Here is a 25,682-nt window from a genome sequence, read left to right as displayed (position 1 = left end):
ACATATTAGTGAATATAATGAGTTACTTATACATTAATAAGATTAAATTATATCGATATAGATCAGTTGAATGTTTCCGTTTGAGCAGTCCTGTTCTGCTGTCAGGCTTTACAATGCTACTCTCCGTTATAACACTGAAACCTTATTGTCCAAAATTTGTATTTTATATAAAAAGAACTGTAAGATATTTAATAATATTTAATTTAACATTTGTCAAAAGTAAAATAAAATTGACTGCCGATAAGTGGAATCGTACAAATTGTTACACGTGTAGGCGTGTTCGTGTAGAACTAATAACTCCAATAGTCTGTTCAACAATGTTTTGTAGTTTCAACCTAAAATTACCGTTCTTAACACACTAGCGAACACAATGGCTTGTCAGACCGACCGAGAATGGTATTGGCATATTCTGTCATTAGTCCTCGTGCCAGTCGCGTGAGCGCGCGAATTGGAAATGATGGAAGTATCCTGCTGTTTCATCGATAAAGGCATATTAATTTTTTATAAAACGAAATCATTTTGTTTTGTGACCAAGCAAATGATGGAAAGACATCTGAATCAGGTGGCTTGATATAGGACCATTTAGGTCATTATTCATGAGAGAACCTTTGAAATGCTAAACCGGAGAAAGACGGTCAGAGTTCTGGGGGACACTTTGTTGATAGGCGAGGAGAGGACGTAAGACTGGAGTAGGAGAATACATAACGATATATAGGAACAACGGAATACAGAGTAGGATAGAACCATAAGATGTGATACCATTAGAATCTGGTAAGCGTGTACGGAAAATATTCACTATTCAGACTATAGCTTAACTATATGGGAGTCAGGTTTTATTGTAAGAATGATAATGTATTTATAATTTTGATAATAAATAGGAATTTGACAACTAAAAGTCATATACAAAAAAGAACGACACGATTTCAACAGTTACCGCAAGGGGAAGCGATTACAAAACAAAAACCTGCAAAGCAAATTGCATAAAAAGAAAATAAAAACCAGCAGTGTGCAGGTTAACGTTTCAGGTAGGGCGTTAAAATTATACCTGCTCCCCATATAGTATTAAGGCATTCAGTTAAAAGGTTTCCCTTGTAAAGAAAGTTCTGGTCCTGGTCGAGACACCCATGGTCTATAAGCGCTCGGTTTTGAATATCCTGTTGGATGTCTTCGACGGTATGCTTCAATGAGATATCACTATAAAATGGGCAATCTTTACTCTATTACAAGGGGACATAAAATGAATACCGCAGCCAGTGTGAGATATTACTAGAGAATGGGCGAGTTTTCGTGTATTACAAGGGGACACAAGACGAATTTACGGCAGCCACTGTGAGATAGTACTAGAGAATTGGCAAACTTTCCTCTATTACAAGGGGACACAGGACGAATATACCACAGCCACTGTGAGATAGTACTAGAGAATAGGCGAACCCTCCTCTATTACAAGGGGACACAGAACGAATATACCGCAGCCACTGTGAGATAGTACTAGAGAATGGGCGAACTTTCTTCTATTATAAGGGGACACAAGATGAATATACCGCAGCCAGTGTGAGATAGTACGAGAGAATGGGCGAACTTTCCTCTATTACAAGGGGACACAAGACCAATATACGGCAGCCACTCTGTGATAGTACTAGAGAATAGGCGAACCCTCCTCTATTACAAGGGGACACAGAACGAATATACCGCAGCAACTGTGAGATAGTACTAGAGAACGGGCGAACTTTCTTCTATTAAAAGGGGACACAGAACGAATATACCACAGCCAGTGTGAGATAGTACTAGAGAATTGGCAAACTTTTCTCTATTATAAGGGGACATAAGATGAATATACCGCAGCCAGTGTGAGATAGAACTAGAGAATTGGCAAACTTTCCTCTATTACAAGGGGACACAAGACGAATATACCACAGCCAGTGTGAGATAGTACTAGAGAATAGGCGAGTTTTCATGTATTACAAGTGGACACAAGACGAATTTACCTCAGCCAGTGTGAGATAGTACTAGAGAATGTACAAATATTCCTCTTATAAAAAGGGTCACAAGACGAATATACCGCAGCCAGTGTGAGATAGTAGAAGAGAATGGGCAAACTTTCCTCTATTACAAGGGGACACAAGACGAATATACCGCAGCCACTGTGAGATAGTACTAGAGAATGGGCGAAATCTAGCGTGAGATAGCACTAGAGAATGTACAAATATTCCTCTTACAAAAATGGGCAAACTTTCCTCTATTACAAGGGGACACAAGACGAATATACCGCAGCCACTGTGAGATAGTACTAGAGAATTGGCAAACTTCCCTCTATTACAAGGGGACACAAGACGAATATATCGCAGCCACTGTGAGATAGTACTAGATAATTGGCAAACTTTCCTCTATTACAAGGGGACATAAAATGAATACCGCAGCCAGTGTGAGATATTACTAGAGAATGGGCGAGTTTTCGTGTATTACAAGGGGACACAAGACGAATTTACGGCAGCCACTGTGAGATAGTACTAGAGAATTGGCAAACTTTCCTCTATTACAAGGGGACACAAGACGAATATACCACAGCCACTGTGAGATAGTACTAGAGAATGGGCGAACTTTCTCTATTACAAGGGGACACAAGACGAATATACCGCAGCCAGTGTGAGATAGTACTAGAGAATGGGCAAACTTTCCTCTTTTACAAGGGGACACAAGATGAATATATCGCAGCCAGTGTGAGATAGTAGAAGAGAATGGGCAAACTTTCCTCTTTTACAAGGGGACACAAGACCAATATACGGCAGCCACTCTGTGATAGTACTAGAGAATAGGCGAACCCTCCTCTATTACAAGGGGACACAGAACGAATATACCGCAGCAACTGTGAGATAGTACTAGAGAACGGGCGAACTTTCTTCTATTAAAAGGGGACACAGAACGAATATATCGCAGCCAGTGTGAGATAGTACTAGAGAATTGGCAAACTTTCCTCTATTACAAGGGGACACAAGATGAATATACCGCAGCCAGTGTGAGATAGAACTAGAGAATTTGCAAACTTTCCTCTATTACAAGGGGACACAAGACGAATATACCACAGCCAGTGTAAGATAGTACTAGAGAATGGGCGAACTTTCATCTATTACAAGTGGACACAAGACGAATATACCGCAGCCAGTGTGAGATAGTACTAGAGAATGGGCAAACTTTCCTCTTTTACAAGGGGACACAAGACGAATATACCGCAGCCAGTGTGAGATAGTAGAAGAGAATGGGCAAACTTTCCTCTATTACAAGGGGACACAAGACGAATATACCGCAGCCACTGTGAGATAGTACTAGAGAATGGGCGAAATCTAGCGTGAGATAGCACTAGAGAATGTACAAATATTCCTCTTACAAAAATGGGCAAACTTTCCTCTATTACAAGGGGACACAAGACGAATATACCGCAGCCACTGTGAGATAGTACTAGAGAATTGGCAAACTTTCCTCTATTACAAGGGGACACAAGACGAATATATCGCAGCCACTGTGAGATAGTACTAGAGAATTGGCAAACTTTCCTCTATTACAAGGGGACACAAGACGAATATACCGCAGCCACTGTGAGATAGTACTAGAGAATGGGCGAGTTTTCGTGTATTACAAGGGGACACAAGACGAATTTATCGCAGCCACTGTGAGATAGTACTAGAGAATTGGCAAACTTTCCTCTATTACAAGGGGACACAAGACGAATATACCGCAGCCACTGTGAGATAGTACTAGAGAATTGGCAAACTTTCCTCTATTACAAGGGGACACAAGATGAATATACCGCAGCCACTGTGAGATAGTAAGGGGAGAGATTACAAGGGGACACAAGATGAATATACCGCAGCCACTGTGAGATAGTACGAGAGAATGGGCAAACTTTCCTCTATTATAAGGGGACACAGAACGAATATACCGCAGCCACTGTGAGATAGTACTAGAGAATGGGCGAACTTTCCTCTATTACAAGGGGACACAAGACGAATATACCGCAGCCACTGTGAGATAGTACGAGAGAATGGGCAAACTTTCCTCTATTATAAGGGGACACAGAACGAATATACCGCAGCCACTGTGAGATAGAACTACTTTCCTCTATTACAAGGGGACACAAGACGAATATACCGCAGCCACTGTGAGATAGTACTAGAGAATGGGCAAACTTTCCTCTATTACAAGGGGACACAAGACGAATATACCGCAGCCACTGTGAGATAGTACGAGAGAATGGGCAAACTTTCCTCTATTATAAGGGGACACAGAACGAATATACCGCAGCCACTGTGAGATAGAACTAGAGAATGGGCGAACTTTCCTCTATTACAAGAGGACACAAGACGAATATACCGCAGCCTCCGAAAACATACAGAGTACACAGAGAACACACCGAATACAGGGGAGCCGTCCTTAAATGTCCTTAGCTGTAGATATGTCGTTCAGCTTGTTGAACCAAAAAATTGAACATGTTAATCAGAATATGAGGTCAGGGCGAAGGTATTGAGGTTCAACAGGTACAAAGCTTGCAGAATTGTCCATCCATACAGATATGTTTATTTCGTCTTTTATTTTATCTCTTTACATGAACTATATTAGCATCTTTACTTCTCCTCAACACACGCTCTCTTGGATAAAACCTGTGAAGGTAAAAAAAGGCACAGAAATGAGCTATTTTGTAATTTATGATATTTCTTTAAAACCGTAAATGAAATGCTAGGCGAACATGTCATAATTTATAACATTATCGCCAGGACAACTCGGCCAATCGCCCCTCTTAAATCTGTGCACAATGACCGGAATAAGTCTATACATTGGTCAATTTGAGACAGACAGACGGACATGTATTCACTTCATTGAGGACTCGTCACTTCACCAAGGCTTTTCCCGGCCGACAAGGTCTTCAGCAGGTGTTCTAACGGAACATGTTGTAATTAATAATTCTCGTGAAATATTAATAAGTTTATAATAGCATTGTCCTTGGACAGCTGTTCTTACGGGGCAAAGAGACACGTCTCGTTAGTATGTGGGCTAATGTCCCCCAAGGTTAGCGGGCCAGCTTGTCATATCAGAAATAACGGCAATTATCAGGCCAAATATGTGCTAATATCAGTATGCTTATTTGTTCCGATATCAGACATGTCAGTTTAATTGTGACAAAATAGCCATAAAGATCAGCTCAAGATGTATATCAGGCAAACATAATGATGATATAACAGTGTTTTAAATCATTCACTTTATGAATCTTTCAGTAAAGGTTTAGAAATCCCCAAGTGTTTTTCAATATTAGAATATTTGATGCTTGAGACAATATAAATCGGCTGATCAACTATACCAATCTATACGGATCAATTCGTAATCTTAACTTAACTTCATCAATAATTACATAATTATTCAAAACAAACAATGCTTGTGCTAGTATACGGTTACTAATTAGGAGTTGAACTTCCTCATTCCTTAGCCTAAACGTCAACTTTTTTTATAATATATATAATATATAATATAATGTTTTTACTTTAAAAGAACTATTTACCAAATGAATATTATATTCCTGTTAAGTTTTCACCATGATTAACTTTTGATTATAGGCAAAATAGCTGAAAATATGAACTGGTGTACGAGAACTTAAAAGCGTGTGTAAAACTTCGTACATCTCTAATTTTTAACATTTTTTGTTCATGGCTGTGAACAATTTTCTTTACGGGAGGTTCATACCGTATTGGAGGAAACATTGAATCTTTTCGCATACAACTTTTGTGGCCAAATATCATTTAATATTGTTTACAATTTTGTTTTGACCAATAGTGGACAACACGTGCTAATGAAGAGGAAGGTATCCGGTCGCGTGCCATGACCACGACCACTGGTTCTGATCAAGAGGTTCCTTACATCGAAACAGCGCCACCTACAGAGGTAAGAAACATCATATACACAAATAAAATAATGACATAACATAATTGACAAAGGAAAGAAACAGCGCCATCTACAGAGGTAAGAAACAGCGCCACCTACAGAGGTAAAAAACAACGCCACCTACAGAGGTAAAAAAACAGCTCCACCTACAGAGGAAAGAAAGAGCGCCACCTACAAAGGTAAGAAAGAGCGCAACTTTTAGAGGTAAGAAACAGTGCCACCTACAGACACAAGAAACATCGTCACCTACAGACACAAGAAACAGTGCCACATACAGACACAAGTAACAGCGCCACCTACAGACACAAGAAACATCGCCACCTACAGACACAAGAAACATCGCCACCTACAGACACAAGAAACAGCGCCACCTGCAGACACAAGAAACAGCGTCACCTACAGAGACAAGAAACAGCGCCACGTACAGACACAAGAAACAGCGCCACCTACAGACACAAGAAACAGCGCAACCAACAGACACAAGAAACAGCGCCACCTACAGACACAAGAAATAGCGCCACCTACAGACACAAGAAACAGCGCTACCTGTAAACACAAGAAACAGCGTCACCTACAGAGGTAAGAAACAGGGCAACCTATAGAGACAAGAAACAGTGCCACCTATAGAGGTAGAGACAGCATCACATACAGTCACAAGAAACATCGCCAGATTTACTGAAATAAAAACAAACTTGGAAACAACGTCGTTTACAGAGGAAATACAGGGGTTAAGCCAACATTGAAACTGTGCCACCTACGGAGGCAAAACAAATATTAAACAACGCAATCTACAAAGATAATAAACAACGCCATCTACGAAAATAATTAACAGCGCCAACTACAAAATTAATAAACAATGCCACCTACAAAGATTATATACAGCGCCACCTACAAAGGTAAAAAAAAACAGCGCAACCTAGAAAAGTAAGAAACAGTGTAAACTACAGAGAACTAGTAAAACATTGTTTTTATCTCTGATGTAATATATGTGTCTTACGTTATAAATATTTTTGTGTGTAGCCTATAGCTGTAAAATATCTGGGTCATAAATTATATCTATAACCCTTCTTTCTGTCAGTTACGACTCGAAAATAAATGACATGTTACAAATCGATGATTCCCCATTTTCCTGTTAATAAAGTAAGCCCATAAACCTCCCGTTCTGCAATTGGGAATGTTCACACGATAGCGCTGTATGACAGTTTTGTTATAGTTTAAGTTCAAATTGCAATATCTGAGCTCATCCGAGGTGGAAAATATTAATATGTGTATAGTACGGTAAACAATTACCCTGCCTATCCATACATGTTCTCCGATATCGTCTACCCGTCAATCATAGAGACAAAAACTTCACAATCATTACAAAATAATACACATGTTTATGTTCACCGTGCTGGGCTAGCACGAGAGGCCTTCCTAGTAGTAATGGGAACGTCATGAACGCCATAGTGATGACGTCATGCGCACAGGCGCAGTACTAAGCAAAGGTTAGCGACAAAAATGACTTGCGCAATACAAACCTCCGGACGGTTTAGGATAAGTTTTTATGGCGAGGAATATTTTCAGACGCCTAGGTTCTTACCTGGTTCCTTAGGTAACAATTTATTGCACACTTCTTCCACGCACTGTATAGCCTTTTTAAGGAATAAAGGGTGTTTTGCTTAATCTACGCACACTTAACTATTTAATTACTGAATTATTTGTTTATAATTATTTCGTGTATGTACTGCGCAACTTTCGTAAATGAAGCATAACTTTCTTAAATAGACTACGTATTCGTTATGCGATCCGGGCTATCAAGAATAAATGAAAATACTGAATGTAGTTGAATGGATCCATAGCTATTACCGTCAATGTTTACTTCTTTACAAGGTACTAAGTCTGAATAACGTGACCCGAGTATCAACTGCATTAGAATATACTACTATATTACAACGTAGATTGTCAACCTCCAGCCTAGAATGATTTGAACTTTTTGTAATAGTTTTGATAAATTCTGTAAAAACCTTACTTTTATCAGATCATCGGGTACTTATAAGCTGTTGCCTCCGTAGTTCTAGAATGCATGATACACTATGTGACCTATCACTCTTCCATTGTATATCATTACCTATCGACTGTTTGACTAACTTTGACTCTTTCGTGTGTAATAAAATGAACATAAGAAGAACATTATAAAGAAATATTCAGGAGATTCTAAGGACAACAAGTACGGATCATTAATGATAAAGTATGTGATGCGGGTCATTCGTTCAATATGGGAGGTCTCAGCGGGTGACTGCACGTGCACTATTGAATAATGGGTAGGGGACGTATTTCACATGCGCAGATATTTCTGCAGGTCTGGTGTTTTGGAATCGATTCCACTTATTCACTGACTGTGGCCCATTTTTATTTCTGAAGTTTATCGATATTACATTAAGCTTGGTCGGAAAAAGGTTATGATTTTATCGAGAGGATATAAATAGATTTATGTTAATTCGAAAATGGGTAGAATAAAATGGTATCGATCACTCACTTCCGGTAATAAATGTCTTGGCTACGTATGGTGCTAGATGTTTTGAAATATCAGACGAAGATCAGCCATAGTAACGTGATATTAAATAAACATCGTCACTAAATGTTTTTGTGAAGTAACATCAGTATTTAGACTTAAATTAAGACAATATCTATAAAGATACGTGATGTTCGTGGAAACACATCCATTGTTTGTACAGAAAAGCTGAAGAGTGTTAAAAGAACATTTCATTAATAAGCATCTACATTGTATATACATTAATGTATTAAAATGAAACAGCAACAAAAATGAAACAATATAATAATTACATGACAAGCAATATTTTACGTAATTCAATGAGGCTACAATTAACGAATTTTATGCCCCCCCCCCCTCCCTGTGCCATTGGGTTATTTATACGGAGGTAATTCTTCAATGAGATCCATATTGTCCCTTATGGTTATAAAACAAAGTATGATTAAGGATAATGAAAAACAATTGTTTTAATGTAATGAAACTTATCACTGTGATATTGCGTATCGTAGCGGAAGAAGCCCAGTTTTAATCAAATTGTTTCCTCTGAGTGTGCATAGACAAGATTATCTAACAGTTATTATCAAACATGTTCTGAAATGAACAAAATTACTTGCAATATATCAAATATTATAATGTTGTTTGTCTTGAAATGGCCAAAAGTGTTTAATATATCAAATATATTATATACACCGCTTTGAAAGGACGAAACTATTCACATATTTCCTTCGAACTCATTCAGATTCTGGCAGATAAGCAATATCGTTTTTATTGTTGTTCATTGTTTCATTTTTTAATGTAAAAATGTAATCAACAATTATTCAGGTATACATCACTTTTGATTTTTATAAAAATTATAAACAGAATAGAAGCTGGTGGAAAATATATTACATACTTAACATTCTAGATGAATCTCTGCCTGGCCTCGCCACTCACTAGACGAGACCAAATCGATCAATACTGTATACAGATATGATTGGACGATATTTCCTGTGTCAGACAAAAATCACATTTTATAGAAAAAATATTGTTATATTTACTATTGTTATCTTTCTTTGGAATGAATTGGCGAAATTGAAAATCAACCGTTCAGCTAATATAATTTATTATATTTTTATTTACCGTCTTCAAAATAAACACAATACCACTATTAATTAAAATACGTTATAGAATATAGTTTCAAATTTGTCAAGTTGCGTTCTGAATGTTTCAAAGTTTATCGACCTTGTGCGATACAAATCGTGTGATAGAAGATGGAAAAGGACTTCATTTGAAACTCAAACTGTCAAAAACTAGATATAAAGGAATATGCATAGGGATCTTTGGTAACTCATCAATTTATTAATTTTAAAACAGTTTCCAATGATTTACATGATTATATGATCTTGTTTTTATATATGAACTATTATATTCCGATCCATTTTACAACAGAATGTAGAACTAAGGACTACATTAGTTAACACACACAAACAGTTCCCTGTTAATAAGAAAATCAAATTTTGTTAGTAAGAAAGTCTAACTATGAATAAATATTGTAATGCGGTATGATAGATTTCGGACTGAAGAAGGCCCTATAGTGGCTGAATATATATTCCATAGACATGATTTTGATTTTACTTTGAATGTATTTTGGCCTTTTATTTCGGATTATTAATATACTAGCTTTATACCGTTTTTACCTCATTACGGTATGATATCGTCCTCATGAAATCGTAATAGTGCCTCCATATGAATAATTTTGGGTTGTTTTGGTTTTTTTTTTGTTTTTTTTTTTTTTTTTTTTTTTTTTTGCAATATTATTACACTTTGACATTTAATGCCGTTCAAGCATATTGGTTTTGAATGCGTAGTTCACCTTCACTATATGCTTTGTATATATAACTTAGATACAAAATGTGTAGAACAAAAACATATTATCAACATGCCACTTACCTTTAACAAGAGAGCAAGATACAAAGAAAATATCAGGAATATTTACATAGGCTTCCACATGGATACACGCGGTTTCAAATAAGTTCTATTAATCGAATTTTTTTTGCAACGATTTACGAATCTCGGATTTCGTTGGAGATATTTTCATTGTTCTACATTATGAAAAATATACGCCACTTTTAAATTAATATTTTTGGTATGCAGAAAGATATTTGAATATTTGAAAAAAGGCGGTATCCATCAATTGACCTATTTAGAACATATTTGCCTGGTCTGTTTATAATTTAAATTTCATGTAAATTATCAAACTGTCAGATCAAGACTTTCTGATTTTAACCAAATTTTTGTTCTACATCCGATGTAAAAGCTTAATGATCCGCAGAGAAGGCGGGGCTAGTGATATTCCACGTTTGATTGACATCCCGTTTCTTGGCATACAACCGGATTACGTCATGGAAAGTAGAATACGTCACTGCGGGGAATATTACTCATTCCAAAAAAGTTTCTTTGTCTTTGCCACCGCGGGATTCGCAGAGAAAGCGCGCTATAGACGCCGACCAACTTACCGAGAGCGTATGTATGCTTATAATGCAATGAAATTTTCATGCAGTTTTTAAAAGTTTCCAATATCTGAACTGTTTACAAAACTTTCCATAAAATCTAATACTATTCAGCTTTTCAAATTTTGTAAACAATTAAGCAAAGAAAAAAAAATACGAATTGAATGAGTAAATTCGCGTAATGAAGTTCTTTGTTTGGAGATGTCAAGTTTTAGTTTATATTAGAATTATGTGTTTTAAATAAGGTCCAAATCCACTACCATTGTGTACTTGTTGGAGGGAAATTGATTCCATTATATTGAAATTGATACTAGCAAGTCTGTTTTCAAATTAATCATTAGCGTTAAATGAAAATGCGTTTCTTTGAAATCAATGTTCAATTTTTAAAAGTAGCCATTTTTGGTATCGAAAAAAAGGACACAATGAAAGATCTTGCCACTTGCAAGATTGAGCAGAATTTCAAGATTGAGCAGAATTTGTTCCGTCAAACTGTAAGAAAACTAAAATTGTAATGATAAAGTTACAAAAAATTATCATGAAAACTTGACTAATTTAGGAAAATTTCTTCCACATATTTGATACTTCATAATATATAGATTGTGTTGAGTCTAACAAGTATGTTGGGCTTAGTCATTTGTGTAAAAGAATTGTCGTTTACAGACAAAATCGAATATGAAAATGTTTTTTAATGGGGAAAATATTGCTTGGTCAATAATATGGCTCTATTGCAAAGTCATCACTGATTTGAAGCTATTATCATACAAATCTGTGTCATTTTTATATGTCAAAGAAATATTGGGTGTGACTGACTTTAAGGAGGAGTTAATAGATTACTAATAGATATCGGACCTTTATATGACTTATACCTATATTAATGTGACATCAAAAGTTAAGAAGTGGAAGAACCAAGTGTAATAAAAGGTTACATACAAATTATGATAGTAAACAATTTAGTATTGTTTTGTTTTTAGCAAGAGGGACACCAGAAAATAGACCAAGCGGAGTACATACAAAGTGGAAAACTAAAAGTGAAGACCACGGAACTGGTCCAGGTGTCCGAAGGTTAGTATATCGATTATTATCTCAGATAACAAACACAAAATGTCCGAATGTTTCGAAAATTATAAATTAGAACCAAAAAGATATAACGTGGACACAAAACAAAAATGGCATTTTTTATATTGGATTCTAGAAGTCTTACAATTTTATCAAAAGACTGGAAGCTGAATTACAACCAAGTCTAATTCGTCGATTTTGGCGCAAACAAAACAAGCATCCCATTATATACGAGTTTTTTTCTACCAATAATATCTATAAACATACATATTGATATTGTTCGTACAGTCGAAATACCCGCTATACTTTCATACTTATAGTGTCATGTTATTAGATATAAAATTAGAAACAGTTCTAAATGTATTATTCCAAATCCGAAGAAGACACCACTCTACAAGACCTTAATGGTGAATGATGTCGACTGCTAAATGTAAAGGAAGTTTTCATTACTGAGAATTATAAATATAACTTCAAGGATCATTCACATATATGCTTAACGTTATTTATCGTTTTATATATTTAAAAAGGCGATTCTATATAGGCAAGATGCATTAAGATAGATATATCGATCACCTTTACATCCAAAATCTAAACCAATATTCTTTTATTTTCTAGTAAAACATATGAAGCGGCATTTGCGATCACCCTTACAAAAGCTTAAGTGTACATCGTGCATGTTAATTATTTTTTGAATGTTAAATCTGATGACCTCGTTTTACTTCGTAAGTGCAATTTGTATACATAGTTTTAAGTAATTTAATGGTCTTAAATTTTGAATTTAAATATTAAAATTTTATAAATTTTAAAATATTAAATATGTTTTTGTTTTAATGTTTTTTTAATTGCTTAGAGAGATTATAAATATCGTGCTATAAGCATTTAGATTTTTGATGCAAGCAATACGTCTAATGATATTTTACATTCTTTTGTTTTGCCAGGATTGAACAATGATACATCTCTTATAAATTGTATATCATAATTACCAATGCGTATGAAATCAATATTCATTTTCTATATAATGAAACAATTGACTTTACTACTGGAAGAAACACTATGAAAAGTTACTTGATTTCACAAAATGTTTCTCCTTAACAAATAACACGTGATTACACGAGATGAACCTTTTTGGATATCGTAACCTTAATATCAACCATATGTATCGAAAGTTCCAATTGCCTAATACAATTGTATTCTCGAAGTCTGAAATAACCAAATCTGATTCACACAAATACTATTGAAAACTAAAAACAAATCGCATTATACTCCAACCCCTGTTCTCATCAGTTAGTTTTCTCTCTCAAAATCATTTGCCAGTTACCCTATATTTTTTGTGCAAATACCATCATCACTGAGAAAGCTGTCGTTATGCGATATTTGGTTGTAGAATTGAAATATGTACGATCTGAAAAGTACATCCTGAGTTACACATGTAGTAACTTTATTCTGATGCGATTCCCTTTGCCCTGGGGTGACAATCTTGACAGTATATATTCCATGTGACAGTCCCCTACTGCGGGGCAAGGCCAGTCGCCCGCAGAAGTATGGTAATCTTGTACATGTTTTGATGCATGTCTGGGACTTTGGAACTCGCGCTGCATAACAAACACAAAAACCAGTAACGGGTCGATATCAGCAGTTACAAAGAATGTAAGGCAAACTATACAGGGTATTAGACAACTATACAATATTAAACAATATTAATGACACATTTATGATAAAAATATAAAGATGGGAGCAATTCAAATAATATCTTATGGTTATGAGGATATCGGAAATACAAAGAATACCAATAATGATTTTCTTTTTCTTTTTTTCTCGTTAGAAATTGTAACATTATTCATTTATTTTGTATGTTGAATAAAAAAAACTTTGATGGAAATCACTTTTCGAATGTTGCACGGAGAGTCCAAAACTTGCTTAGCTTACAAAAACAAAATAAAGCGTAATAAACTGATATTTGTTTCAACTTTTTGTTTGATAAAAATCGAATTATGTCTAAAATAATTTTCTGAAGTTTTGATTTGTTGCTATTTTCAGAACTGTTCCAAGACTTAAGCCAGATGCAAGAAGCGTGGTTAGCGGAGGGTAAGTAAAGAATTATTTATAGACAACTTTTTATCATTATGACATATACATTGATGTGATGATACTTTCATCTATTTTTGGAGTTTTTTTCCGGTATGACAAGGAAGAAGCATTGACTCACATTTTACACATATCACAAAAATGTTTATTTTTGTAACCCCTAAATATACCATCCGCTTCTTTCTTGTGGAAAAATTCATAATTGCTATCTCGAGATGGTCTAGTCATATATGATAAATTGTTCCCCTTAATTGGATTAAATAGAAATAAAGTGTTGCATTTAGTTGAAAGGTATTTTTTAAATACAATTATATCTTATTTTTTATATTTATATGTATCAAAGTCTAAATCTATTTGTATGCTTGATCATAATGTTATTTATTTACGAAAGGTTCTATCTTTATTATCATAGCCAACAATGTGGAATTAAAATGAAACCTACTATGCCCTGATCAATTATGATGAATTACAACAAATTTACTCTTCCCACTAAATCATTAATTGAAGTTAAGCGTAAATCATCTTTAATCATCTTCACAGCCAATCATTAGCATGTTCTATAGACACTGACGTCACCTGAACTAAGCTATTGTGTGACCCCGTAACTGTCACATGACCGTAACGTTTGTGTGACCCCGCAACTGTCACATGACCTAAACTATTGTGTGACCACGCCACTGTCACATGACCTAGGTATTGTGTAGCTACATCGTTTGCAATGACAATGTCATTGTCCTACGTTTGCAGATTTTGGCTTCACACGACTTACGATGTGTGTCCCAATCATCTATATATTATACACTGGTTTGTGATATGCTTCTTTAATCAAATGATATAACTTTTATGATATAAGGGAAGACATATGTAATATCAAAGTCGACCTGTCACGCTACCACGAAACAAAGAATTTAAAAGGCACCAATCAATATAATACTTTATCTTCGACATTTATCCCCATTATAGTAAAACAAGAATAACACTTTACGGAGACAAATAAACTTTTTCCTGTCATTAAATTTATTTAAAGGAAAATCAAAACAAACGACGAAGAGACTTAATTGAAATTGAAGATAGTCTACATCAAAAACATTGCCAATGAGTCTGAGCATGCTAGACAGTGGAAGGGAATATCTTTGATACAGAGAGAATACTATCTCACAATAGACCTGCTCCGTGAGGCGTTTAGTCTTCATTACGGTGCATCATGGGAGTCTAATCCAGGGAGACTGGGGTCCAGTGCTGGGGTCATCACTTTCTCTTAGGACTGTGGCGCGGGCAACTGGTTTGACCTGTAGTTAGCCCGGCGTGTCTTTATACTGGCCTGAAATGTCAAGTGTACAAAGACTATTCAATTGTATAAAAGTATAAAAATGAAAACAAAAATATGGTACAAAAGAATAGTCTAACATCCCATATGCATTTTAGATTCAATGGTGTACAAGGTTTTAATGTAGTCATGATCAACTTATTATTTCCCAGTCAAAGTTCATAATTAGACTGATTTGAATTTTAAATTGTTTACTACAATAAGATCTTTGAAGGAAAGCAAAGAAAAATCTGATTGCATTGTAATATGGCGTGTTTTGGTAAGGTGTATTTATTCTAACATATATGTCACAATACTCCGTGATTAAGTAAAAAATGAAAATCTACATATGTGTTACGAAAGAGTCTATACTGAAACCAATACAAAATACGGAAAAGTAGTAAAATATAAAGGATTACAAAGGAATATTGACGGCCTCTGGTATTGTTCTACCGACCTGACCATATCCTTAACTTTGCAGTTTTTATGTGTTTAAATGATAAATAATACCAGAGTACGGTATTACCAATGTTATGTGGAACCATTCTCCAGCTGGCATTGTTTGTGCTTTGTGGTCATGGTAACACCGGCCCTTTTTCATTATAGATTCAGCCATTTTCTCTGTCGCTCGGCTGATTCAGGGCTAATGACAATGTCTAACTGACGCTGTAGTTTCAGCATGCCTCGTTTCACTGAATTGATGGTTGGTTGCCGGGGGAACAATTGTTGTGTAAATGTGACGACCACCAACAAATAGATCACAACCCTATTACTCAGGTTCAAATAATAATAAAGTGAACAAATGGTCAAGTGAGAGAATCAATTTGATTAGCATCATAGTTGGCCATTGAACCAAATAAAGGTGAAGATGAATTGGAATTATCAACATTTAGGTTAAAAGTTTAATAGTTAGCAGTAACTTGTATATTCAGGTAAATCAATATCAAGATATGGTCTGTACAAATTATTATCTATTCAATGTTTCAACCTTTTGTAGTGTGGAATTAAAAGGATGGAATGATGGTCTTAAGTGCAATGTTGCCTTTGCTTGATAAATGATAGGAATGTATTATTGTCATGAAATGTACAATCAAGTTTAATTGATAAAGCAAATATATATTAGTTATATATATCACCAATTTAAGATCAAAATCTGCAAATAAGTTTTTACTTTGGAAATTAAACATGCATTTGTTGAAGTTGAACAATGGATGTTGATAAAATTTCTGCAGTGTAACTAAAATTTAACATGATTGCGATTTTTCATTTTGTATGTCGACATGTAATGCAATGATGAAGTATTTATAAATATTAATGCTAAAATAAAATATGGAAAGGTTGAAATTGAAGTTGATGTGGAAGTTTGTGGGATGGACAGTGTATGACTAAATTTGATTGAAATGAATCTGAAGTAGTTGAATGAAACATTCAACACAGAAATGTTGGTGTTGTAAATTTGTTTCTACAGTGCATGTTACACGTGATAGCTAATTTAGCCTTATCGTTACAGCTAGTCACTCGGACCAAGAGCGAGAACAGTTTGTGCCCGGCTACACGACAACAGCCAAATCTTCCTTAAATGGGGGTAAGTTTTTTTTTTACACGTTCCCAATGTTTTTTAACTGCTCTCGTCTCTTTTCGTCTTCCTTTTGGATGACCACATATTCTCCGTCTGCCACTTAATAACAACATACGTTTTAGATGAAAAGTTACTTCTCCCTGAACTATTAAAGGGTATATTATTTATCAGAATCAAACTAGAAAAAAGAACCCAGGCCCAATATGTATAGAGCCTTTTTAGATTTTGCTAGATTTTGACAATATGTTACAAAGAGTTTGATTGGCTGAGCAAAAATTGAAGTCTAAGCGTGTTTCTTGATCTACGGAACAGTGTCCTAGCTCTGACTACAACTGTTGAATTATTCATATTATCAAGGTTTCTTAAAACCACGTATAAACAATAACATCTGTAAATCAAAATGTTCGGCCTTTTTAGGAAACAATTTTGAACAGTTTTTGGTATATTTAATTATACACTGTATATTGATTTTGTTTCATAAAATACATATTATCCAGCCATTTTGAGTCACGTCATAGTGGTCCTTAAATGAGTTTTTGTAACGTATGACAAAATTACATTAAAAAAATCATTCCATGTTCACGTTCTTTTGGAAAATGACGTTACATTATGCATATGAGCCGAATATGCGGCAATGTAAATGCTATATTTTTTATGATAACCCTAACATTCGCATACTTGATTCTATACTCGGTAACTAGTCATTGTCTATTGTATAAATCATCCATGTGCCTACAGTCTGTCCCATAAAATCTGCTATAGGAGATGTTGAGCATCTTTGGTAGTAATTCCACTCTTTTAAATACAGCAGACCTGAAAATGTGGGCGTACCATAATAAGATGGTCATATGTCTATATATTTACTACTTTGGCGATAGATATTTTCTACAAAAGTTATAATTGAATGGAATGTTTTTTTGCTGAACTTAAATGTCTTTGTTTATAGAATAACATAATAAGGTCAAATTCTAAAAGATCAAGGATCTTTTTATCAAATTTCAGTCTAAAGGGTCTATGGAAATATTTTAGATATGAAATCGCTACAATATATAAGCGATATTATAATGCTATAAGTTGGACCGCATTAGGTCATTTTACACCAAGCCAAGAAATACTGAATAGCCAATATCTATTTTTTCATTGATTTCATATGAAAAGTTAAAGATTATGTGGGAATTAGTAGAAATCAGTGCGTATAATGGGGATTGAGAACATTCAACAGATTAAGATTTTTCAGATTTCTGCAAATAAAATAGAACGCAGTTTAAATATCGTTTACTTTGTTTATAAATATATTAAAATCAATTAATTACGACCCGAATTAAAAAGTCCATGGCACATTGCCCTTTATGGAATGATATACTGCTTGCGCATCCACCAAAACGAAAATTATTTTCATATTATATTGTGTTGATCAGACATACATGAGTAAACACCGATTTTAGTTCAAATGTATACCAATATGCTCTGTCGGCGATGAAGCATTTTTAAAGATTCTACAAGTATATAAGTTCCTATATTTTTCTTATTTTTTTTATTCTGTATACCATTTTAACTACATTGTTGTATCAAATTGATTTCTTGACCTCATTCATTATTCTGATTTTTAGTTACCAATTGAACTATTAAGAATGAATGGTGGGTTTTTCCATCATAAAGTTCATGATACAAAAATGTTGGCACTATTTTGATATATAAAGTATTAATATTGATAAAAAGAAGACATCCATATTGTAGCTTTATTTATATATTGAGACGTTACACCCCCATTATAGACCGGAGATAATTGTTCTTTATTGGAACTTAACGGGATAAAATCATCTTATGAATGTTTGAAGACTTGTTCCCATGACTCGATTCAAGTGTTCTCCCCTAAACACCTGTGCCCTGCCTCGGGTTTTCCTCGTTAGTATAAAATATAATATACAGACTTCCATACACCGCTTGTAATTCACAACTTTGCACACAAGTTTGTGGATGATTTGATAAAAACAGTTGTGGAAAATTTCCTTTCCTTTTGTCTAAAACGCTGTGACATGGTTGGCTAAAATTGTGAGCATGTGATGTAGGAATGTTCTGCATTGCGAACAGATGACACGGTACATGATGTTCAGAAACAATCTGTGGGAGGGGGTGTATTTTGGAAATTTACTTAATAGCAAGTCACAGACGCACTATTCCAACAGACCTGTATGCTGCATCTGGCTTTATAAATAAATACTTAGGGCTGAAAATAAACTAAATTTTCCACGAATTACGTAATTTGTCTTTGTAAGACTGTGCTAGGTTTTGATGGGAGTTATTAGAATTTACAACAGTGAGCTGCCTGTGTTATGATACGGCGCTCATAATGATATAAATGACCCAGTTGGCATTAGTTTTGGCTACTACTGCGTCATCTCTACATATGGACAGTGTGTTCGTCTACTCTGAAGAGACACAAAGCCGCGTCGATACGCCACCATCCCATAATACTCACACACCCTCTCTTTATAGTGAACTTCTTTAAAAGAAAAGAGATTCCAATTTTCAAGGAAATTTCCTAAGGTTGAATTATTTATGTCTGTGTGTACGTGTGTGGCGTTACAAACAAACAAACAATTCCGGAGATAAGGATTATTACGTGTCATGTGTTTCTCTGTTCACCTTAACGCCCACCGCCTTGTCGTGGCTTTTATCTTATCATGCCTGAAATATGTCTTTTATAGTCAGTAGTGCAAATGAAACAGCAGAAAAAAACAATCATAAAGTACTTTGTATCATTGTAAGATTGCATTTGTTAAAAACCAAGAATTACTGCCTTAATGTACCACGATTTCAATAGGTGAACAAATGATAATTAAATTTGTTAAATTGGTAGAATTAATGACACATTGAATGAGTATTGTATCGAGACATCAAAGTTATATGTGGCGTAACTGGGCGATAATTTTTTCATCATTAATTTATTAAAAACCATAAGGTTTGATGAATAAAACTGTAAAAACCATTCAAATGGCTTCAGATGACTTATAAACGTTAGTTATAACACAGAAATTTTGTACGGAAAATTGTTGTTTTTATGCCTTAAATATGTTTAAATGAAAACATACCTGCAAAGGTAACTTTATAATTACTAAAAAAACATTGTGAAAATGTGAAATTGTAGACCACAATTTGGCTTCATGGTCTCACCGTATGTACTCATTTCACTTCACTATTGATGTAAATAAATGATTTTTGGCAGTACTGCCAAAAATCATTTTCAGCTCTTATTTGTACATGCAAAATTAAAACCTATGCATTGAAAGCACTGTAATTTTCAAAAAGTTGGTAATTTTTGGTGATGAATAACATATTAAAAGCTTATCTTGATTCGTGAGTATGAAAAAAATACGGCACATATAACTTTAATTGATAATTATGTAGACTAAGTTAAAGAAAAGATACTTATCGCTTGATCTCATTTTTGGGATCTGAGAAATCAAATTTAAATATAATTAATACATGCCCATTTTATGGCTGATCAGGTTAAATAGTAAAAAATATATAATGTTATTGCTGTAAGCATATATACTTAAGATATAATCAATATCGGTAGGTTAATGAAATACAATGTATGCATAGTAAAATAGATCGTACATCCTGGAATGGAACTAAGATTGAATAAGGGGATAAATCATAGATATAAATGCAATATGTGGAATATGGTAAAATCGTTTTAAGAAAATAATTAAGGCTTTCGGGGTGCTCTTTTTTGTTAATAAGCCTGCTGCTTTAGTTGTACTGTTTACATATCGTGATGAATTAACAGATGATTTAATTTCACTAGTGATAACAAACTATTGTTTTATTACTCCCGACTGTGTTAGTAATAGAACATACCTGTGACGAGCACCTGCTACAGCAGTAACCTTTAACCTCTGTAAGTACCATAACATCATATACCTCCCCCCAACCTAACAGGTTCCCTTAATTAGGCCATCTGGGTTGTGAATGAAATACCACCAGCCCGGTCTGGGACTAGAACGGTACAACATAAGGCCTGTATTACTTACTGGGGGTCGGGAGGAGAGTAGGACGAGGGGGCAGGGCACCTGTCAGTAGGGCCCTTACATACACAATATATAGGTTGTAGATTCCTGTGTGACATATCTATCATAGGTGTGGTGCCAGTGTAGTAAAGTATACCTAATAATGTGCAACTCTGCTGGTCATACCACAAATGGAATATCTCTTCATTCTGTTTGATATGCATTGCTTTTATATCTAACTTACACAAAAGAAACGTTTCATCAAGAAAAAAACAATTTTGCTTATTCATTTTTCTATTTATTTTATCTATTTCTTTTTTTTTTGTACATTTACTTAATCGAACTTCTCTTTTATCAATGTAATAACATCAGGTTTTTATAATACAAAAATAAAAACCTTGATGAATTAAAATGAAATGATGATATAAAATGATAAACGGATGCTGGTTTTTTTGTGAGAGGGTATTTTTAAGTTTTTTTATTTTCCAAGATGTTGATATTTGATAACATGTTTATCTTCGATTCCTAAATAACCTAACAATTCTTCACTCTGATACTGGATAGGTAGATAAATTGAGTTTTTATTGTAAGGCGATGTTACATGACAATCTGTAAAAACACTAGAACTAAGCTGGATTTGTTAAAGGCATCCCCCTTCAACAGTAAGAGCTAAATCTTATTACATCCATCCTTCAACATTAAAGGTTTATAGGACCCCCTTCAACAGTAAGAGCTAAATCTTATCACATCCATCCTTCAACATTAAAGGTTTATAGGACCCCCTTCAACAGTAAGAGCTAAATCTTATCACATCCATCCTTCAACATTAAAGGTTTATAGGACCCCCTTCAACAGTAAGAGCTAAATCTTATCACATCCATCCTTCAACATTAAAGGTTTATAGGACCCCTTCAACAGTAAGAGCTAAATCTTATCACATCCATCCTTCAACGTTAAAGGTTTATAGGACCCCCTTCAACAGTAAGAGCTAAATCTTATTACATCCATCCTTCAACATTAAAGGTTTATAGGACCCCTTCAACAGTAAGAGCTAAATCTTATCACATCCATCCTTCAACGTTAAAGGTTTATAGGACCCCCTTCAACAGTAAGAGCTAAATCTTATTACATCCATCCTTCAACATTAAAGGTTTATAGGACCCCTTCAACAGTAAGAACTAAATCTTATCTTATCACATCCATCCTTTAACGTTAAAGGTTTATAGGACTCCCTTCAACAGTAAGAGCTAAATTTTATTACATCCATCCTTCAACATTAAAGGTTTATAGGACCCCTTCAACAGCAAAGGATGAATACATCCTTTCTTTCAAAATCAAAGGCTTATGCCACCACCCCTTCAACAGTAAAGGTTTATGACACCCCCCTTCAAAAGTAAAGGCTTATGACATCCCCTTCAACATTGAAGGCTTTTGACATCCTCCAGTAAAGGCTGAAAGCGTCCTCCCTTCAACTGTGAAGCCACGTCCATTGATATAAATATTCACCATTAATTATTTCTGTAAAGACGAATGGGAATGCAACTGGCATGACTTCGTCACTCCAGCTTGTACATGGGAAACATAATAGAACTAACACATGTGAAGGTAAAATCTAACTTAATGACTTTGTGAACAGGTGAGACAAAATGTTATGACTAACCTAGAATGTAAAAGACCAGCGACCTATTGACAGCTAGTGATTGGAGAAAGATAAGGTATACCTGTTCTTTGATCCATCGGCCTTCCAAACCTGGGTGTAAGGTGTCTCGATTTGCATTCATCGATAAAATCAGAATCAAAGACCCAGCATTTTTATAGTTTCCGGAAAAGTTCAGAGAAAAGATGACTGATATTTCTTAACACTAGCATTAGACAGAAGTTTGAATAAAATGTACATTTATCATGTTTGTGTTTGATCTATTTCTGGGTTGTGTCGAGATATCTGTATGAATCATGTAACTAAATATAAAAATATACCACTACGTCCATTTATCAACCAACGCCATTGTTGAGCGGTAAACATATATATAATTCTGTGTAATTACTACTGTACGCGTAGCTGAGTATTCGACGATTCTAAATGGAATTGTACATCGTTTATCTAAATATCAAATATTGAATCAAATATTTAAAGCTATTTAGCCTTTGAATTATCGTGGCTCTATGATTTGGACAGATTATCTATAGCGTTAGATATCATATTATATTTTTATTGGATGAATTATACCATCGTTTAATATGATTTCATCTTCAATATCTTTTAGAATCATTTGTTTTATTTTTGCTATCTATACCTTTATTATTTAACTGTTACTTAGAATAGATAGTATAGGCCGCTACTTCAGTTTTTTTTTGTTTAAACAATGATTACCCCATTGTGTTTAGTAAATAAATTTTCTAATCAGAATCTGTTATACATTACGAACCTCAATACAACTACTGACGTTGTTACCATGTAGATAACCCTGTCGGGGCATCGTCGCAGCTTTTACAGAAGGGCAAAGAGAATCCACCAACACTTGACAGACTGATAATTCTTCTCTTTTCCACCCAACAGTGTAATAAGCTCTTGTCCTTGTCAAAGACAACCCACTTTGTGGATAAAAAATCTAGAGTCGACGACTACTCTAATGACTAGATTCGGATTGGAACGTCAGCTAGAGCTTCTAGCCGTTGACGCATAAGTGTTCCTATAGTAACAATGCAATGACGATCTTTGGTACAAGCGGCACGGCATTGAAATGCCACGATGATTCTCTCGTGGTGTGTGCCGTACGTTTGACTTGTGTTAAACCCAAGACTATTCTATCATCAATTATAGTTGGAATCAGCATCATCAACATGACAATTCTTAGCTAACATAAATCCACCTGCCTCAAGCTCTGTGATCATCACTGGGACGAAACTAGCATCTTGTCTCTCCCAGGGGGTGCCATACTAATTGAACAATAAGACTCGCAAACTCGTCTTGGTCGCCATCGGCTGTAGGATCAGATGTAGTGCTAGGCATCGTTCTCTCTGATTTGTCCACTGATTTACATGTTATCAACACGGCCGCTGAATTATTTATAGCGAAGTCAGATCTGTGCATTTCACGACAGCGCCTTTCTACCATGGTTTAGTCGAAAAACGGCACCACACACAACGCCTCTCATATTCTCTCAGCGCTATCATCGAGGATGATGCGGCTATGCCATAAGACAATAGTGTCATTAAATACAGAAGATTGGAGAAAAAGTGATATTGGTTTCCGTGAGTCTGCTAGGCAAGCGTGGACCAATTATATATTGTAATTGAATATGTTATACTGTTGTGCATCATTGTCGCCTACCAGTCATTAGCCTCGCATTTACATTCCACACCTTTGTAACTTCAATATCAGAACTGAATTCTCAAGGCAATATTTTACTGGTGACCAGTCACCCAAAATACTGACATTTTAAAGCTTGTATTCGTTATTGAATTTTTATGATTCGTCAAATTGTTCTTAAATGACTATGGTACGACACCTAGCCTGTATTTACAAAATATTGCTGTACTATGGAAACAGTGATATTGATATTTGTATTGTCCGGATTTCGTTACCAGACGATAACTTAAGAAAAAAATCAACAGATTTTGATGAAACTTCACACAATCGTAGCATATGAGAAAATACAGCTTGGGATTAAATTGAGGTCAAAAGGTCAACTATAAAGGTCACTGTTACTAAAAATAGATTGTTTCACAAATTTTAGTTTCCGAATGATAACTTGAGAAAATATCAATAGAATTGTTTAAACTTCAAACAATGGTAAAGAAGAGAAGGAGGAAACATAGCTTGAAATTGAATTTGGGGTCAAAAGGTCACTGATACTAAAAATATTTTGTTTTGTAAAGTTTCGTTTCCGGACGATAATTGGAGACAGAATTTGTTCAAACTGCATATAACGATAGCACAACTAAGCAATAATAACTTATATTTTATTAGAAAAATATTATTGACGGCAGGGGACGTGTGTTGCTTGCAACACTTACTGTAAGCTTGTTGAAATGGTCGGGATTTTGACTATTATGATTATGTTACTAGAATTGGAATGAATTTTTCGAGAGCTACCCGTTTATTTTGGTTATGAGTTTTCCGAGACCTTTCGATCTATTGTGGACAGAAGTTGGCCGAGACCTTTCGATCTATGGATGGCAGAAGTTGTCCGAGAACTTTCTGTCTATTGTGGGCAGAAGTTGTCCGAGACCTTTCGATCTATGGATCGCAGAAGTAGTCCGAGAACTTTCTGTCTATTGTTGGCATAAGTTGTCCAAGACCTTCAACCTGTTGTTGACATGAGTTGTCCGAGAACTTTCCGTCTATTGTGGGCAGAAGTTGTCCGAGACCTTTCGATTTATTTTAGGCAGAAGTTCTCGGAGACCTTTCGATCTATTGTGGGCAGAAGTTGTCCGAGACTTTCGGTCTATTGTGGACATGAGTTGTCCGAAACCTTTCGATCTATTGTGGAAAGAAGTTGTCCGAGACCTACGGTCTATTGTAGATATAAGTTATCTGAGACCTTTCGGTCTATTTTGGACATGATTTGTCTGAGGCATTTCGATCTATTGTGCACATAAATTGTACAAAGCCTTTCAGTCTATTATGAGCATAAGTTTTCCGAGACCTTTCGATCCATTGTGGACAGAAGTTGTCCGAGACTTTCGGTCTATT

The 25,682-nt window shown here is 35.1% G+C and overlaps 1 protein-coding gene across 1 annotated transcript in view; it reads left to right on the top strand.

Annotated features, from left to right (window-relative positions):
- LOC138320701 (ETS translocation variant 1-like) overlaps nucleotides 1-25,682 on the top strand; it is a 57,485-nt gene that overhangs the window by 12,080 nt on the left and 19,723 nt on the right. The window contains exons 2-5 of the mRNA XM_069263868.1: nucleotides 5,818-5,925; nucleotides 11,919-12,009; nucleotides 14,041-14,088; nucleotides 16,905-16,979. Coding sequence (XP_069119969.1) covers nucleotides 5,863-5,925; nucleotides 11,919-12,009; nucleotides 14,041-14,088; nucleotides 16,905-16,979 — 277 coding nt within the window. The 5' untranslated portion in view covers nucleotides 5,818-5,862. The remainder of the gene's footprint in view (nucleotides 1-5,817; nucleotides 5,926-11,918; nucleotides 12,010-14,040; nucleotides 14,089-16,904; nucleotides 16,980-25,682) is intronic.

Source organism: Argopecten irradians, chromosome 4, assembly GCF_041381155.1.
Source record: "Argopecten irradians isolate NY chromosome 4, Ai_NY, whole genome shotgun sequence".
Classification (NCBI taxonomy): Eukaryota; Metazoa; Mollusca; class Bivalvia; order Pectinida; family Pectinidae; genus Argopecten; species Argopecten irradians.
Note: the sequence above shows the minus strand (reverse complement) of the source record. Positions and strands in the feature narration are given on the sequence as shown.